This window comes from Panthera onca, chromosome E2, assembly GCF_046562875.1.
Source record: "Panthera onca isolate mPanOnc1 chromosome E2, mPanOnc1 haplotype 2, whole genome shotgun sequence".
Lineage (NCBI taxonomy): Eukaryota > Metazoa > Chordata > Mammalia > Carnivora > Felidae > Panthera > Panthera onca.
Genome location: NC_138353.1, coordinates 34629565 through 34646742, shown reverse-complemented (window position 1 = coordinate 34646742; position 17178 = coordinate 34629565). Strand labels below are relative to the sequence as shown.

Below are 17178 nucleotides of genomic sequence, written 5' to 3'. Positions count from 1 at the left end.
TTTTTTTTAACGTTTACTTATTTTTTGAGACAGGGAGAGACAGAGCATGAACAGGGGAGGGGCAGAGAGAGAGGGAGACACAGAATCTGAAACAGGCTCCAGGCTCTGAGCTGTCAGCACAGAGCCCGACGCGGGGCTCGAACTCAGGGACCGTGAGATCATGACCTGAGCCGAAGTCGGACGCTTAACCGACCGAGCCACCCAGGCGCCCCTGTTTGGTTTTTTTTAATGGCCCAAATGGGAGTATTACATGGATTAGAAGTGGGGATTAGAAGTTTTTTTTTGTCTAATAAACCTTGGATTATTGTGTGGGGACCCTCAAGTCCTTCTAGCTTTAAGTGGTATTGAGGAATCCTGGGGAGGGGCATGGAAGGATCTATTTCTACCTTAAGGGGTTCTGTATCTATATGCGTCCCTATTAGTGGAGTTTTGTGGGGTTTTTTGGTTTTTGTTTTCGTTTTTTTCCATAAAGAAGAAGGAATCCTGTCTAATAGTTGATTTAAATAGTCAGTGACACAGGTATTAGTTGAAGGGGGCAAAGGACCCCCGGGAAGTCAGACACAGCTATTAGGGGACATAGACATGAAGGGGAGGAGTCAGGGAGCTGTAGGAGGAGTCCTTCCAGCGCAGGATAAACTTTTATATCCCACCTCATGAGAAGATTCCTTCCTAACAGCCTTCCGCGGCCGCAGAACTGAGAAGAAAGTAATGCTGAGCTTTAAGAGGTCCCATGGAAATATTAAGGGGTTGAGACAGAGACAGTTTATGAGGTAAATTATCAAAACTCACCACTGGTAAAGTTTGGTGACTCCGAGGAAGGGGGGCAGGGGACAATGTGGTGCTAAGGGTAGAATGTGTTGCCATGGGGGGTCAATGAGAAGTGTGGTGGGTGCCCTTTAACGTGGAGGGTTATTTCTCCTTGTGAGTTTGGTGGCAGTTGAGGGCACTGGAGGAGAGTCCAGCGTTTTCTGGTGAGGAAGGGACTTGGGCTTTTTCCCTCCTCTTGAAGCCTGGCACTCCCAGACCCAACAACCTTTTTTTCTTACAATTTCAGCAAGCGTTTTGATCAAAGGGAGATCCTGATTTCAGAATTTGCTGTAGATTAAAAATTTCAGGTCCTCCTGGCTGTTTTAACTGCAATACCATAAGCTTGCTTTCTGGATTTCCCAGTGTTTTTGAACTAGTATGTTCTTAATGCTGGGCTAATGTCTGGCACTTACACATGTCTGCCTTTTACCAGTTAATATTATTTTTCTGGAATGTGTCATGGAGCTCTAGTCTGAGACCGTTTCCAAAGCTTGTGGCCAGAGCTGAGGCTGTTTGGAAAGGCAGGTCCAGCCCCGAGTGCTCTTTCCATGTTGTCTCTGATTGATGGTGATCATTAGGCACATTTAGTTCCTTTGTTTATAACTTTGAATACATGACCAATCAGTTTTGGTGAGAGAGACCTGAGGGATGGCTTCTAGTAATTTTTCTTTCCTCATTTTCTAATGGGAATTAGGGGTAGTCTGAGACCCTTGATGGCCTTCGGGTAGGGTGTTCCTTTGGCCTTTCCAAACCGAGGGGTGGCATCGCCCAGGCCAAAAGATAGGTGGATAAGTTGATGTAAACCAGGGAATCTGGAGAGCATGCTCCCAGAACAATCCTAAAGTATTCAACACATCTTTTCCTTTTCTTTTGGGAATTAAGAGAGTCCTTGATGATGACAGATGACATGTTAATTCTGAGATAAAGGTTTAAATTGGTTGCACCCTGCCTTCCTCCGTAAGAGATGGGCGTGCACCTTACAGTTACAGGGCGTTGAAGGACTGGGGTGGTCTTGGTGAAGAACATTTTGGGAGAGCATGATGGATATGAAGGAGAACTAGGAGGGGAAAATGGGGGTGCTGTGAGGAGTTCTAGGGGGTTTACCGAATCAGAACAAATTTTCTGAAGACATTGTTTAAGAAGTTCTATAGTTTGAATGAGGTTCGAATCATTTAGTTGCTGTTCAGCTTCATACAAGTGAACAAAGCAGACCATTGTGCATCAGAGACTTTTGTTCCTTTTTGCCCTAGGGCTCCCCTTAGGTGGACTAATTTGGTCCTATCCCAAGAGCCCCCCAGAGGGCCCATTGTAGCTCAAGAGAGTTTTTAGTAAAGTTTTGCTAATGAGAAAGAAAGCAGACAGTATTCCGCTGTACAAGCATATAGTCAGCAGGAGTTTGAGGAGAGGTTTCAGTTGGTTGAAAGGCTCCCATATTCTTCTTCTTCTTCTTCTTTTTTTTTAAACATTTATTCATTTTTTTGAGAGACAGAGAGAGAGAGAGAGAGTGAACAGGCATTTGGGGGCAGAGAGAGAGACACACACACACACACACACAGAATCCGAAGCAGGCTCCAGGCTCTGAGCTGTCAGCACAGAGCCTGATGTGGGGCTTGAACTCACAAACCGTGAGATCATGGCCTGAGCCAAAGTCGACTGCTCAGCTGAGTCACCCAGGGCGCCGCCGCCTCCTCCTCCTCCTCCTCCTCCTCCCCTTCTTCTTCTTCTTCTTCTTCTTCTTCTTCTTCTTCTTCTTCTTCTTCTTCTTCTTCTTCTTCTTCCCCTTCCCCTTCCCCTCCCCCTCCCCCTCTCCCTCCCCCTCCCCTTCCTCCTCCTCCTTCTTCTTTTTTTAAATGCTTGTTTATTTTTAGAGAGGGAGAGAAAGCATGAGTGAGGGAGGGGTAGAGAGAAAAGCAGAGACAGAGTCCCAAGCAGGCTCTGTGCTGTCATCAGTGCAGAGCCCAACGCAGGGCTTGATCCCACAAACTGTGAGATCATGACCTGAGCCAAAATCGAGTTGGACGCTTAACTGACTGGGCCACCCAGGTACCCCAAAAGCTCCTATGTTCTTGATTAATGAACTTTATACTTATGAACAGAAATTCCTGGGATTCTAACCCAGCCTCTGTTCCTTACAGAATCTAGCCTTTTATAATCAGAAAAGCCTAGGACTAACCCAGCCTCTGTTTACCCAGGACTCTAACCCAGCTTCTTACAAACAGCTGCTTGGTTGGGACTCTGACCCAGCTTCTAGAGTTTATTCAGGATCCTGAGAATCAAAATCTGGCCTCCCCCTTCAGGGGACGTTTATCTGGAGTGGTGGATTCTAGAGTAGGATTCATCATCAAATACCCAAACCAGCAAACAGACTGGAGACAAAAGGTCTCTGTGTGTACCACGAAGCCTAGTTGTCATGTCTAAGAGTCCAGTGGTAGTTCAGATTTGGGTCACAGCGCCAAAAACCATTAAAGAGAAACCGAATTGGATAGAAGTTAAAGCAGTGAAGATAGATTTTACTGAAAAACAAACAGACAAACAAAACCAACAAAACAAACTATTGCAATAGGGGAAGAGACTTCAGTATAGACCTGGGCTCAATTCCCAATACAACCAGAACAAGGCAGAATTTATAACCAAAGAGCAAGTGGGGAGGGGGGCATTGGTGGATGGAAAATTACTAAAAGGAGACATTAAGTCTGGGGTGGGTTCTGGCTGAGGCAGGCCAGGCAGGCCAAGATCAGATATCACCTGGCGGGGGGGGGGGGGGGGGGGGGGGGGGGGGTAGTGGAGATGGGGAGTTTGATCAGATTATCAAGGGTGGGGATTTCTCACTAAACTGATTTTGCAGGTTTCTTGCTAAAACTAGATTCTAGCAGGAAGTACACATAAAGGCCTTAGTTCTTCAGGGAAAAGGCTGGGACAATTGTGTCCATTTCTACTCCCTTTTCTATGGGATCCCTCCTTTGAGAAATGGATTTCTAAATGGTTTTAAAAGTTGAAGTATAGTGACACAATGCTATATTAGCTTCAGGTGTAGAAATAGTGATTCAACGGGTCTATACATGTACTATGCTCTAAATTTCTAAAGTTTTTACTCTGAAATGTATAGTGGTTGTCAGAAATGGACAACAGGCTTATTCTTGGTTTAACTGAATGCATTGCAATCTTTCACTGTATTTATTGCCAATCAACCAATTAAAAAAGAAGGGTTAGAGGGGCACCTGGCTGGCTCAGTAGATAGAGCATGCAACTCACATTTTAAGTTCAAGCCTCATGTTGGGTGTAGAGATTACTTAAAAAAAAAAAAAATCTTTAAAAAAATAAAAGAGTTTGAGTTTAGGATGTTCTTAGTAAAGAGAGGGGCCCAAGAACCATCTTAGAAGCCAGACAGCTTGGTCATTGTTTTTTCTCCGTTGGAGGTTCCTCTCCTGGGGTAAATCCTACTTAAGGAGGAGGCATCCCTTGTGACTAGACCTTGAAGCTCCTGATATTTGGATTCTGGCCCCTACAGGCACCTCTGGGCTTCCAGGTGGGTTTGTCCATCTATCCATGACATGGGTCTGTGGTTCTGTCAGATCTGGCTAGCACCCAAGGCCTGAGGGGACTGGCAGGACAGACCCATGTGGGCCCTAGCCTTCAGTCACCCAGCTTTTTTTTTTTTTTTTTAATGTTTATTTTTGAGAGAGAGAGAGTGTGAGCAGATGAGGGGCAGAGAGAGACACACATACATAATCCAAAGCAGGCTCCAGGCTCTGAGCTGTCAGCACAGAGCCCAATGCAGAGCTCGAACTCACCAACCAACAAGATCATGACCTGAGCTGAAGTCGGATGCTTAACCAACAGAGCCACCCAGGCACCCCCAGTCACCCAGCTTTAAACATTGCCCACGTTTTGCTAATATCATTTCATCTAGAACCGCCCCCTACTCCTTTTGTTTTCTTGGAAACTTTTGAATTAAAGCACAGACATGTGGTTTCATAGCAGTTTCACTCTGAGACCCTCAGGTGCCATGAGGGTCTCAAACAGCTGGGGATTAGAAGCCAGGCCTGGGGGCTGCCCAAGCACTAATTTACCAGGCAATCTTCAGCGAGCTGTTTCCCCTCTTTGGGTTTGCCTCCCCGTTTGTACAAGGAAGGTTCTGGCTCAGGTAGTGGCTGTGGTCCCTCAAAAAGGCAAGGCGCTGTGGGTTGGAACAAGGCCCAGGCCCCCCCACCCCCAACCCCACCCACCGTGGGCCCTTCAGGCTCCTGGTACCAAGACAAGGAAGAAACAAACAAGCCGAGGTAATTTCCCTCTTCCTTGGAAACAAAGCTGGGGTGGTCTGGAGAGGCGTGTGGAGAGAGCCAAGAGTGCCAGGTGGAAATGGGCCAAGGAGGCCTCGATGATCACTTCCCTGCCCTGCAGGGAACATCTGAGGACACCGAGGCCAGATGTGTTGATTTTGCACTCTCTCTGGTGTGATAAAAGCCCCATCAAGAGCAATCTCTCTATTCCGAGCCAGCCTGGGGAGGGGTGGCCCCCGGCCTGTGCCGGTCTCGTCTTCTGTCTTCGAAGCACATCTCCTCTTATGGAAGAGCCCCAGCTGCTTCTGCACTGTCAGCGGAGCGCTGGTGAGCGGGCGGCTCCAGCAGGCACACTCAGTGTCTGGGCTCCCGCCAAGCCCCTGACGCCCAGCCTTCTGCCCAGCCTCCTGCCTGGCCTGCCGACCCTCCCCCCTCAGTGAGTCTCCTACTTCCTTCCTCTGCCACCACCTGCCATTCCCCACTGAAGAGCCCTTTATTGATCTTGGCCCATTTCTCAAAGTTGCCCTACTGTAATTCCATCCGGGCCACATCCTCCCCTGGGACCAGCCCAGCCAGTCCTCTTGGGTTTGTTCATGGTGGTGGGGCTCTCCTGGGGAGAGCCAGTGCCCAAGATGGGGGAAAATCAGGTGGTCTGTGCCCACAGAGCCTGCCTTGAAAGAGGCTGGCTTCCATGTTGAAATCGGAACGTGCAGGAAACCGGGTGACTCTGCTTGCACTTCCCAGTCTGACAAGTGCGAAGTCAGGAGTGGGGATCCTGCTCTGCACACCCTGCTTGCCCCCTCACCCTAAGCATCCAGACACAGAGCCGGTAGCGGTAAGTGTTGGCTGCACAGCAAATTCGCTGTGTTCCCTGCATGCCAGGAAGATGCCTGGCTTCTTCGGCCTCTCCAGTGTGACCTCAAAATCCAGCACTGACTGAGCAGTCGGAGTTGAATCAGCAGATCAGTGCAGTGGGGTTGGGGAATCACAGGATGGGATTTCCTGCGTGTCTGGGCACTGAGGGGGAACTTGCCTTGGAAAGTCCGGAGGTGCAGGAGGCAGAGCGGGAGCCAGAGTGACAGGTCCCCTTGCCTCAGGCCTGGGGTGGTGGTGGTGGTGGGGGGCAGAGGGTTGTGTGCACAGGGAGAGCAGTCCTGACCAGGAGCCCCAGGGCAGGATCGAGGTCAGGGTGGACCAGCGGTAAGACATTTAACCTGTTTCTCTGTCCAAGTGGAAGAGTCACTCCTCCCCATCTTACTTTTCAGGGTTGTCACTGGGAGAACAGATGACATGACCCTAGAAAGGGCTGCATTAACAGCAGTGTCAGGTCTGAATGTCACTGACGAGGGGTGGCCGCCCCCCACCACAGGCCAAGCCCTGGGCCGGATGTGGTTTGTGCTACTTATAGGCCCAGCAGGCCGGGTGACCCCACTGTCATTTGACTGAGGCTCTGTCAATGCCTCTCACAGCCACCTTAGCAGTCATAACGGATTTCCAAGAGTCCCTCCACACCGTGAAGCAGGCTGGGGCAGGCGGGGGCAGAGGAAAGTCCTCTTTTCACCTAGTTGAACAGAAGCAGTCCCAGACAAAAGCCAAAATTAAAATTGCGATTTTCATTTGTTGAACATAATTTAAGACTACCACATAAAAATATCTCTTTATCCATCACCAGAGATCCAGGTGACAACCAGGGAGGACTGGCCTTTTGCTCTGGTGAAGGCTTGATGAAAAATAAAGGCCCTGGGTGCCCCCTGACCCCACCTCCACGGCCCCCTCGGAACGCCTGCAGCCCACAGCAGGCAGCTGAAGGCAGCGGAAAGAGAACTTTGGGGGAAGGCGCCTCGCTGCCTCTTTGGGAAAGCTGATGAGAAGCCAGAGGTCACAGAGCGTTGGAGGCCTGGCTTAGAGCCACCAGCCAGGCCAAAATGAAACATCTGCTCACGTCTCCCCAGGCACCTGGCTGGGGGTGAGTGGGAGGCAGGAATGGAGAAAACCGATGTAGAACCACAAATTAGCACTCTGTACCTTGGCCCTGAAATGCCCTCTGCTGGCACAGGAGGGGTGAGACTAAAAATAAATAATAAATAAAAGTGACACGCTTCGAGGAGGGAGGGTGACAGACCCATTCAAGCACCCTGTGTCTAGCTTGAGTGGGGAAGAGCCAGGACATGATGGTTTTAAAAGCCCTGGTGGAGGCCAAGGGCATCAAAATCCAAACAGCTGAAGGGGGAAGGGTGTGGGAGAGGGGCCATTTGTTGGAGGGGCTGCAGTGGGGATTCTGGCTGAGTCTGGGCGGGCTCATCGGGTCACCCTACTTTCTTTTGTGCGGGGCAGGTCCACAGACCTAGAACTAGGAGGCCCAGGCTGCCCTCTACTGGTGGTTCCTGACAATGACCACACGTACCAGCGCTGGACCGGCGACCCAGAAGGGCCAGGAGAGAACCAGCCCCCAGGGACCCGGGCACCCAGAGACCGTGGCCAGGCCCCCCAGTGGGAGGCTGGGAGCATCCCCATGGACTGGAGCAGGCTCTTCCATCTCCACCCAGCCTGCAGAGGGGCCTGGGACTAGGGCCTCTGGTGCTCACTTCAAAGGCATCGAGAAGAACTTGTGCCCAGACTTGCAGCGGACCTGCTCGGCGTGCACACGCAGCACCATCTCGGAGTCTTCAAACTCGTCCACAATTGTCTTCCACCAGGAGCCGAGAAAAGACAGTCACGTTAAAGGGAACCGGGGACCCAGAGGGCACTGGAAGCCAGACCAGCCTACTCAAATCCTTCAGAGGTTGGGCCCGGTGGAGGGAGACTGAGGGCCGTGCAGGCTCTAGGCTCTGCGCTTCGGTAATCTTGTGAGGTCAGTCCTATTGCCCCAACTTGGCACAGGAGGAAAAGGGTGCTCAGAGCCCCGGATTATGAACCCAGTAGAACTGGAATTGGGGTCGGATCTGCTGGAGCCTGAAACCAGGGCTGTTTGCCCCCACAGCATGATTAGGCCAAGGGCAGACGTGGCTGCTTGACGATGGCCCAGGGGCTGTGTCCCTCCTGCACATGCTTTGTTTGGCTTGCGACATGTTTTTTTTTAAAAAATACACATTAGTTCCACATAAAAATCTGGACTTCTGGCCTCCCTTGAAAAACAAGTGCTAGCAACACTATGTCCGCATTCCCACACGACAGCCCTTCCCCGCTCTCTCCTCTGCCGGAGGTGGTGTATTAGCAACTCTGAAGGCACCGACGGCAAAGTGAGACACATCACCTACTTATCAAAATACAAAAGCTCCCCGGGTGGACGTTCCCTACGCCTGGCACGTTTCACTCGTTTCCTACACGAGCCAGGCCCCTGTGGGCACCCAAGCCCTTGGCCTCTGGGTGAGGGGCAAGGACTTCGGGAGAGGCTTCTGGCATTCTCTCAGACCAGTGTTCTAGGGTCGTGCTTCTCAAATTTTAACGTGCACGCAAATGCCTAGACATCTTGTTCAAAGGCAATTCTGATTTCTTAGGTCTGGGTTGGGGCCAGAGAGTCTGGATTGCTAACCGGCTCCCAGGTGCTACAGCCACGGGACTGCCCTTCAAGCAGCAAGGAAAGGTGAGGAGGCCCCCTCCCCAGTCAGCTATTTCTAGGGATTCTGGTTTGCACGCCTAACCCTCAGGGCCCGTCAGCTCCCCTGCCATTCCCGGCACGCATCCCGTCACCCTCTCAGCACCCTCTGTGCTCCCGTAGCGGGAATTCACCTGCAGCTCCCGCAGGCACTGCCCTTCCAGCTGGAGACGCGCGTCACCCACACACCAGGCCAGACTGATGTGGAAGGAGGGGTCCTGCGGAGGAATAGCAGGGAGTAGGCGGTCACCTGGATGCCTTGGCAGGTCCGGACATGACCGTAGATCTGTCACAGTGTTGTCACAGGATCCCTGCTGGATCCCTGGCCTGCTTCATGAGAGACCAGACCCTCAGTGTTGATCCCGAGCACCCTCTGCTGATAGAGAAAACAGCCCTGGGCTGGCGCTTGCTATGGGCTGAATTGTGTCCCTCCCCCCCCACCCCCAATTCATATGTTGAAGCCTTAACCCCCAATGTAATGGCATTTGGAGGTGGGGCCTTTGGGAGATAATTAGGTTTAGAGGAGGGTATCAAAATGAGGTGCTCATGATGGGGTTCATGCCTGTGTGAGAGCAGAAAGCTGGCTTCTTCTCTTTCCTCTGTATGAGGACAAAGGGAGCAGACAGCTGTCTACAAATTGGGAAGAGAGTCCACACCAGAAATGGACCATGATGGCACCTTGATTGTGGACTTCTAGGCTCCAGAATTGTGAGAAAATAAATTTCTGTTGTTTAAACCACTCCATCTACAGTGTTTTGTTATGGTGACCTCAGCTGACTAAGACAGTCCTGTTCTGAGAGGCTTTCCTTTACACAGAGTCATTAGATCTGGGACATGGAAGAGAACGCAGGCTCCAGCTCTTTTTTCTGTCTAAAGATTTCAATAGGTGACATACTTTCTAAGATGAAATGACAAAAACTAAAACGTCTAAAGTTATAACTAATAATCTCCACTAACACTCATGCTTCTATACGTCAGCATGGTTTTAAAAGACTGTATCAAACCCTTTAAAAACCTGATACTCCATTTGGAGTTCAAGTACCCCTGGAGGGCACAGGGCGAGGGGCAGGAAGGCATGTGAAGCTACAACTCTTCCTGGTGAGTCAGTTTTACTAAAAAAAATTTGGGAGAATTACTACTTCTTAAAAAATAGATAAACACGGATCCATATGGAGTACAATGGGTAAGTCTTGTGCAAATCTAAGATATAACAAAGATTTGTAAGAAATGTTGGACTTTCCATGGGCTGCACCTGATTACACCTCAGACCCCTCAACCCCCCCAGAGGTGTGTCCCCTGAAGACTGGCATTCGGGACACTTCACATGGGCCAGTTCTGGAGGGCTTGCTTCAGTTTGCCTCCAACAAGGGCTTCTTTAAGGATGGTTTTATTCCAGTTCTAGGTGGGCTGGTGGAGAAGAAAAGGCTGTTACCTGGTAGAAAGTGGTGAGGTCAAATTCCTCCATGACTCTGTCTACCTCTGAAACCAGGTCCAGGAACTGGGCGTGCCCTGAGGTGACCTCGAGCCCAACAAACGTTCTGGGGAAGGCAGAAGTGGAGACAACACGGGCATGAGATGCAGCCTCTGAGAACATAAACCATCCCCGCTGGGGCAGAGGACGTGAGAGAAAGCAGTTAGGTCGGGGCCACAGGTTCTTGCCCCATCTCCTGGCTGGCTCTTTCCTCTGTCTGTAACCCTCCCCCAGGGTCTCACAACCCTTCAGGACCGCCTTCATCTCCCCCTGCCATGTCTACAACCCCCAAGCTTCTGTGGCCCTGCTCTCCGCCATCGCATCACTCCTGAGTCTGGACCCTTGGCTCTTGGGTGCCAGCTACCCTCCCCTCAGCTCTCAACATGCTCTCGTCTTTAAAAACCCTCCTGTGAGGGTATATCTTCAGCCACCCCCCTCCTGGTCTCAGTAAAACTTATTAGTTGACTTGCCTACTGTCACTATCTCTAATCCATTACCTCCCAGCTTCAACCCACTCCACCACTTACGGAACACGGTTGGCTCATTCAAGCTTCATGACTGCCCACTGATGGATGTATCAAGGACAGGCATGTGACAGTGTAGAAATGAGAGGTCACGGAGGTGAAGGTATGAGCTAAACGTTCAACTGGAGACAGAGCTGGGCAGGGGCCCAGGTTTTCTTCCAGTGGCAGGCTTTTGTTCACTTTACCAAGATGTTTTTCTCTACCTCTGTCCCTCCCCCCACGTTCCTCTAGTTATTTTTCTTAATGAATGGTTCAGATTTGGGAACAGATGCTTTTATAGTCATAGAGTTGGTTAAAGCATAAACAAAGAAAAAATTGGGGCAGACAAGGCCAGACCCACCTTGTTTTCTCTTGGTTGGTATAAATCTTTACCCGGTTGGCAATAAAGAAGAATCTGGAATTTAGAAGAGGAAAGACCACATTTCAGAAAGAATAATTTTAAAAAATCAGAAAAAATTTATATTTAAAAAAGAGGATTTTGAAAATACAGTTAATTCATTTCACACTTCATTTTGTTACCCTATTATACAGATGATATAACTGAACACTAAAATATTAGAGCAAGATAAGACCTTACATAATCACCCAGTTAAAGTTAACACATAGCTTCACTCAGATGCTAGCAAAAATTTTATCTTATTTATTTTTAAAATATTTTAATTTTTTTTTTTTAATTTGAGAGAGCATGCATGCAAGTAGGGGAGAGGGGCAGAGAGAGAGAGAGAGAGAGAGAGAGAGACAGAATCCCAGGCAGCTTCCACTCTCAGCATGGACCCCAACTGGGGGCTTGGTCCCACCACTCTGGGATCATGACCTGAGCTGAAATCCAGAGTTGGATGCTCAACTGACTGTGCCACGCGGGAGCCCTTAAGATTTTATTTTTAAGTAATCTCTACATCCAATGTGGGGCTCGAACTCACAACCCTAAGATCAAGAGTCAACTGAGCCAGTGAGGCACCCCAATATATCTTTTTGAAATTATCAAATATATTTTATTTATTTATTATTATTAAAAAATTTTTAATGTTTATTTATTTTTATTTTTGAGAGAGAGGGAGAGAGAGAGAAAGACACAGGATCTGGAGTGGGCTCTGCGATGACAGCAGAGAGCCTAATGTGCAGCTTGAACTCACTACCCATGAGATCATGACCTGAGCCGAAGTCTGACGCTTAACAGACTGAGCCACCCAGGTGCTCCTTTTTTATTTCTTTAAAGTAATCTCTACACTCAACATGAGGCTTGAACTCACACGAAGTAGGAAACGCCATGCACCAGCAGGTGAGCATCAGGGGGAGCCAACTCCGTGATCTAGGCGCTATTCTCTGGTCCCAAAGTGAGCAAGAGGATAACGTTCATCTGTGCCCCCTCAGGGACCATTATCTCTTGTAATGGCCCTTGGGCCAAGTTTCCAGAGGTCCCAGAAAGGGACTTGTCCAGTCAAAGAACCACCGCATGCAGGGAAGCCCAGGGCCACGGCTTCTTGCCAGAAGTTTTGTTCACTCACAGTCTTCACAGCCCAGATGCAGGGTGCCAACAGGTCATTTTTACCACGAGTAACATGGCCCCAAACACAGCTGACATTCCACCTTTATCCAGAGAACAGAGCTGGAAGCAGGGGAATGGTAGCATTCTCACGGAGAAGGGGAAAGGGTTTTGTTAACTGTACTCACAAACGGAGAGCATGTTAGCCAAGTCGGACCAATCAAAGTCATTCCCGTGACTTTTGCTGAAGCCATTAGAAAAAAGGGCTGTCTCCCCCGGCTGGTAGACCAGCAGCCCCAAGTTGCCGGTAGCCTTCTTTGCCTTTGTGAGAATGAAGCCCAATGTGGAGAGGGCCTGAGCTAAAAGATGGTGACAGTCAGGTGCCATCTGACATCTGCTGGTCACCCCAATCCACGCATACATGAAGCCAGCACTATTTTCAGCTTTTTAGTTATAACAGCCTATAAATTCCCCCTCCCCCTCCAGTTTAAGCCACTTTGGGTTGGATTTCTGGTACCTGTGACCAAGAGAGTAGTGACTAATATACATATTGCTCAATAAATTTGGTGGCGACAATAAAAAAGGTCAGGGGAGGGAATCGAATGAGGCAGAGAGGAGTTTTAGTTCTGATTCTCAGGCTGACCTCCTCCCTTCCTCTTCTGGCCCTCAGAAAGGGCTGAACCAAATGGGCAGTTCCCTACCTGGGCAGAGTGCATCTATGGAATCCCTGGGCCTAAGGCCTCCTGCATTGTGGGAGTGAGGCTTGCGCTAGAAGATTTCTGTGCTTCTCTCGCCCATCTACACAACGAGGCTTTTGGTTAACACCTCATTTAAGAAAGGCTCTGCAAATAAAACCACCACTTGGATGGCTTCTTAGGCTCCTTCCAGAACCAACATTTAGAGGATCCCTCTCTCCTCCTGTTCATTGGCTCAGCAAACATCCACTTGATGCCTACAGTCAGCAGAGCACCTGGAGGAGAGATGCAGAGGATTCAGAGAGAAGTCGCATTCCTGGGCCTGCAGGCGCTTGGCTCCATAGAGGGAAATGGACATGGCAATGACTGGGTATGAATGAAATAAGCACAAGGGTATGCGCCGCCAGAGCATGGGATGATCCCTGGGACTGAGGAACTCTGGGGGAGACGCCAAATCGCGGAGCCCCAGTGAAGGAGCAGGGCTTTGAGCTGCCCAAGGGAAGGAGGAAAGGCTCTCTGGTAACAAGAGGAGAGAGATATGAAAAGGTGAGGAAGAAAACTTCTTAGGCTGGCAGACAAAACCGGAGGCAGGGTTCAGTTCTGATCCTTTGCCAAGTGCCATGCTGCTCACAGGTCCCCTTGGAGGCAGCCACTACCGCTCCTGTGACCTGCCCACAGGTAAGGACTCGAGTTTTCCAGAACTTAGGTCACATGCCCAAGGTCGCTCACGATGAGGCATATGGCAGGCGGCTCCAGAAGATGTGCAGCATTCTAACCTTTACGTCTGGCCTGCTGGCTGGGGTAGTACCCTCCACACCTGCCCACCCACAGGAGCTGAGGACAGGAAGAGGAGCGTGGAGAGGAGGTGAGAGGCAGATGAAACACTGGGCACTCACCCCTGGAAGGAGGCCATGCGGTCTTTCAGAGCCTGCACGAAGGGGAGGATCCAGTGATGCCGCAGAACCACGCTCTGGGACAGGCTGAGGTGGAACGCCTCCATCCGAACCAGCCGGGGGACGTAAGTCTGTGCGCGGGGCAGCAACATGTCGAGCATGTCCAGGAACTCCTCCTTGGCTTCATCTGGAGGGAAGAGCGGATAGGGTGGGCCATTCTCTTAGCCAGGGTGGTGTGACTGAATGAAGAATCCCAGAAGGCAGAGGAAGGCCTTTGTTACTCTGCGTTTTAGGAGAAAATGACTTTGAGAGCAGCCTAGCTGTATGTATTTTAATAAAATTTTAATATAATTTAATGGTTAAGGAAGTAATACACATATGCCCATTGTAAAGAATTTAAGTGAAAAAGGAAATATGCAGGGGTGCCTGGGTGGCTCTCAGTCAGTTAAGTGGTAGACTTAATTTTGGCTCAGGTCACGATCTCACAGTTTGTAAGTTCGAGCCCCACATTGGGCTCTGTGCTGACAGCTCAGAACCTGGAGCCTGCTTCGGATTCTGTGTCTCCCTCTCTCTTTGTCCCTCCCCCACTCATGCTCTCTCTCTCTCTCTCAAAAATACACAAATATTAAAAATAACTAAATTACAAATATGTATGTTACAAAATTGTGTGTTGTAAAATGTACACTCTCAAGAACAGAACTTTTATTTTATTTATTTAAAGCATTTTTCTTTCTTTTTTAGTAATCTCAATGTGGGACTTGAACTCACAACCCCAAGATTGAGTTGTGTGCTCTTCTGACAGAGCCAGCCAGGTGCCCCAAGGACAGAAACTTTAAGAGATGAGAAAAAAAGGAATATGTAAAGAGGTTCTAATATTTTTCTTCCAAATGGATCATCTTGACCTCTCCCCCAAGGGGAATACACCCCACTTTCAAGATCACTACCCTAGGTATCCAGATTGCCAAACCTGGATGCCTATCTCCCCAGCCTTTTGTTTTATTTTAAATGCTTATTTTTGAGAGAGAGAGAGAGAGAGAGAGAGAGAGAGAGAGAATGAATGAGCAGGGAGAGAGGGAGAGAGAGAATCCCAAGAAGGCTCTGCACTGTCAACACAGAGGCCAATGCAGGGCTCGAACTCATGAACTGTGAGATCATGACCTGAGCCAAAGTTGATGCCTAACCGACTGAGCCACCCAGGCGCCCCTCCCCAGCCTTTTCTCAGTGTATGTACTAATGTATGTATTTTATTTGTTGAAAAGATGACAGTGTACCATTCAAACTGTTCTTCCACTGGCTTTCTTCATATAACATGATATGCTGGATGGCCTTCCTCTCAGTGCAGAGGGCAAGCTCATGATTACAGCCCCATAGTTAATCCATAATCACAAACAGCACTTTTTATCAAGCCTCCTATTAGATGTTTAGAATCTCCTGATAAACACTTAGAATGCTCCTAATTTTTCACAAAGACAAACATCACTACAATGACCACCATTGTATGTTCGCTTTTTTTTTTTTTAATCAAATGTATGACTAGAGCTGCATGGTTAACAGTCTGCTCACACCCAGTGCGTTACTCGATTTGTCCAAATGGCTTGCTGAGTAGGCAGTATAGGAATCATTCTCATTTTGTGGATGGGGAAATGGAGGCTCTAAGAGTTGACCTGATCTAATGCAAAATACTAAGAGCCATCACTTACTCTGTGTATGGTGCTAAGAGCCTGACATAAACGATCTGATTCAATCTTCACAAAAGTCCTAGGAGATATGTGTTCCCCATTTTAGAGATGAGGAAACTGAGGTTCTAAGAAGTCCAATAACTTACTAACGGGTACCCAGAGCAGTGGGTAGTAAAGCAAGGTCTGACTCCAAAGCCTGGGCATTTTTTGCCTGCCATTCACTCATGAGGGCTGGGAGGAGAGGGGAACTTGACCCCAGCACATCTAGGGCCCTCTTAGAAATAAACTGCCAGCTGCAGCCACACTCTGGGATGGCCTTCACACTCTGTCCTAGACCCTCCCTTGGTCACCTCCTCATGAGTGAGAAAACATACCCAGGGTTAATAAAAAATATTTCAGGCAATGAATTTGAAACTGAAACCGAGTTTACAGAAAAATTCCCCAATTCTTGAAACTTGTTCTCTCTCTGCTAAGTCCATCTCTCTCCTACCATCAATGTCAGAGGTTTCTGGTTTCTTCCTTCTGGTTGGGGCCAGCTTCCTCCCATCAAGAGGCACCTATCAGTCTCAGCCACTCGTCTTTTACACGCTACTCACACGGCACGTAGACGTGGGTGGCCCAGTTGCCCCGCTCGTGGGGGAACGTGCGCACCCGGCCCCCATGTTTTGCACTGTCATCTTCAGGCCCCTCCTCGGTGCCCAGGAACATGTGCAGCACACTGTCAGGTACTGGCAACCTCTGGCTGGGAAGGGGGCTCTGGGCACTGCAAGAGAAAAAAGGAAAACGAGCACATTTATCCTCCTAGAATTCTCTACCGCTGTACATATAAAAGTTGTAACCCCTTATATGGGATGACTGTGTGCACCTACTTCCCACCAGGTGCTGTAAGCAGCTTCCAGATAACCACAAAGCTCTTTCCCCAGGGCTGTCTCACGGGTCGCTCACCAACCCCAGGAGGTGGTTCAGAGGTCACATTCCCTAACTGGACAAGACTGAATTGCGGTAGCACTTCTTAGCTTTGGGGTCTTGAACAGGTCATGTGCACTGTGTGGGCCTCAGTTTCCTCATCGGTGAAGTGTACCTGATAAAGCTATCGTGACATCAACCCAGATACTGCTTGAAAGGCGCTCTTCAAAGCACCAAGCACGGCACTTGAGAACTGAACCTCCACGAAATAAAGGCTTCGACGGTTTTGTTCACTGCCGAATGTCCCAGTCCTGAGCCTGGCCCCGAGCGGGTGCTCAATGAGTATTTACTGGATGAATGAAAACACTCTCCGAATGAGGAAACAGACCCAGGGGTGGTGTTGTGGTGCACCCCAGAGGCGGTGGCTGGACCCGAGCGCATGTTACCTGCCTCCTAATCTTGGCCTAGCCAGGAGGGGGCACTCTGGGGCTTTGTCCAGGGCTGTCCACTGGATCCTCCTTTCCCGCTGCTTCTCTTGCCCTATCCTGGAGAGCCGCCCCGCACCATCGCCCCTTCTCCCCAGACGCTCGGGTCCCGTCGGGGTGTCGCGCTAACCAGCACCCTCCCCCAAAAGACTTCTTCGCTCCTTACCGAGGGCAGCTTCCAGCCCCCGGCCGCGCCTGGGCCCCGGCCTTGGCCTCATCCTCATCCTCCGAGCTGCTGCTGCTGTAGCCCACCAGGGGCGCCGCACTCATTGGGCCTCCTCCAAGACCAGAGGCCGACTCAGCGATCACTCGCACCCGGAATTCCGCTGCGCCGGAAGTGCCCTCCAGGGGCGGGGGCCG

At 49.7% G+C, this 17178-nt stretch overlaps 1 protein-coding gene and 1 long non-coding RNA gene across 2 annotated transcripts in view; one reads left to right on the top strand and one right to left on the bottom strand.

Moving 5' to 3' along the window:
* Window positions 1–8740, top strand: part of LOC132690337 (uncharacterized) — a 16041-nt gene extending 7301 nt beyond the window's left edge. The window contains exons 5-6 of the long non-coding RNA XR_009615350.2: window positions 7422–7938; window positions 8585–8740. This is a non-coding gene — a long non-coding RNA (uncharacterized LOC132690337). The remainder of the gene's footprint in view (window positions 1–7421; window positions 7939–8584) is intronic.
* Window positions 6681–17178, bottom strand: USB1 (U6 snRNA biogenesis phosphodiesterase 1). The gene is made up of 7 exons (XM_060650647.2): window positions 16985–17178; window positions 16024–16190; window positions 13752–13935; window positions 11018–11071; window positions 10115–10220; window positions 8817–8900; window positions 6681–7773 (listed from the first exon to the last, which is right to left on the bottom strand). Exons 1-7 carry the CDS (start codon window positions 17086–17088, stop codon window positions 7669–7671), a joined length of 804 nt encoding a protein of 267 aa, XP_060506630.1. The 5' UTR covers window positions 17089–17178; the 3' UTR covers window positions 6681–7668.

What these genes read in the sequence shown, in the direction of transcription:
- USB1 (XM_060650647.2), bottom strand. Translation starts at nt 17,088, where the DNA reads ATGAGTGCGGCGCCCCTGGTGGGCTACAGCAGCAGCAGCTCGGAGGAT. An exon ending in CACCCACGTCTACGTGCCGT is followed by an intron (nt 13,936 to 16,023) that starts GTGAGTAGCGTG and finishes TCTTCCCTCCAG; the next exon opens with ATGAAGCCAAGGAGGAGTTC. An exon ending in ACCAACCAAGAGAAAACAAG is followed by an intron (nt 10,221 to 11,017) that starts GTGGGTCTGGCC and finishes TGCCTTCCCCAG; the next exon opens with AACGTTTGTTGGGCTCGAGG.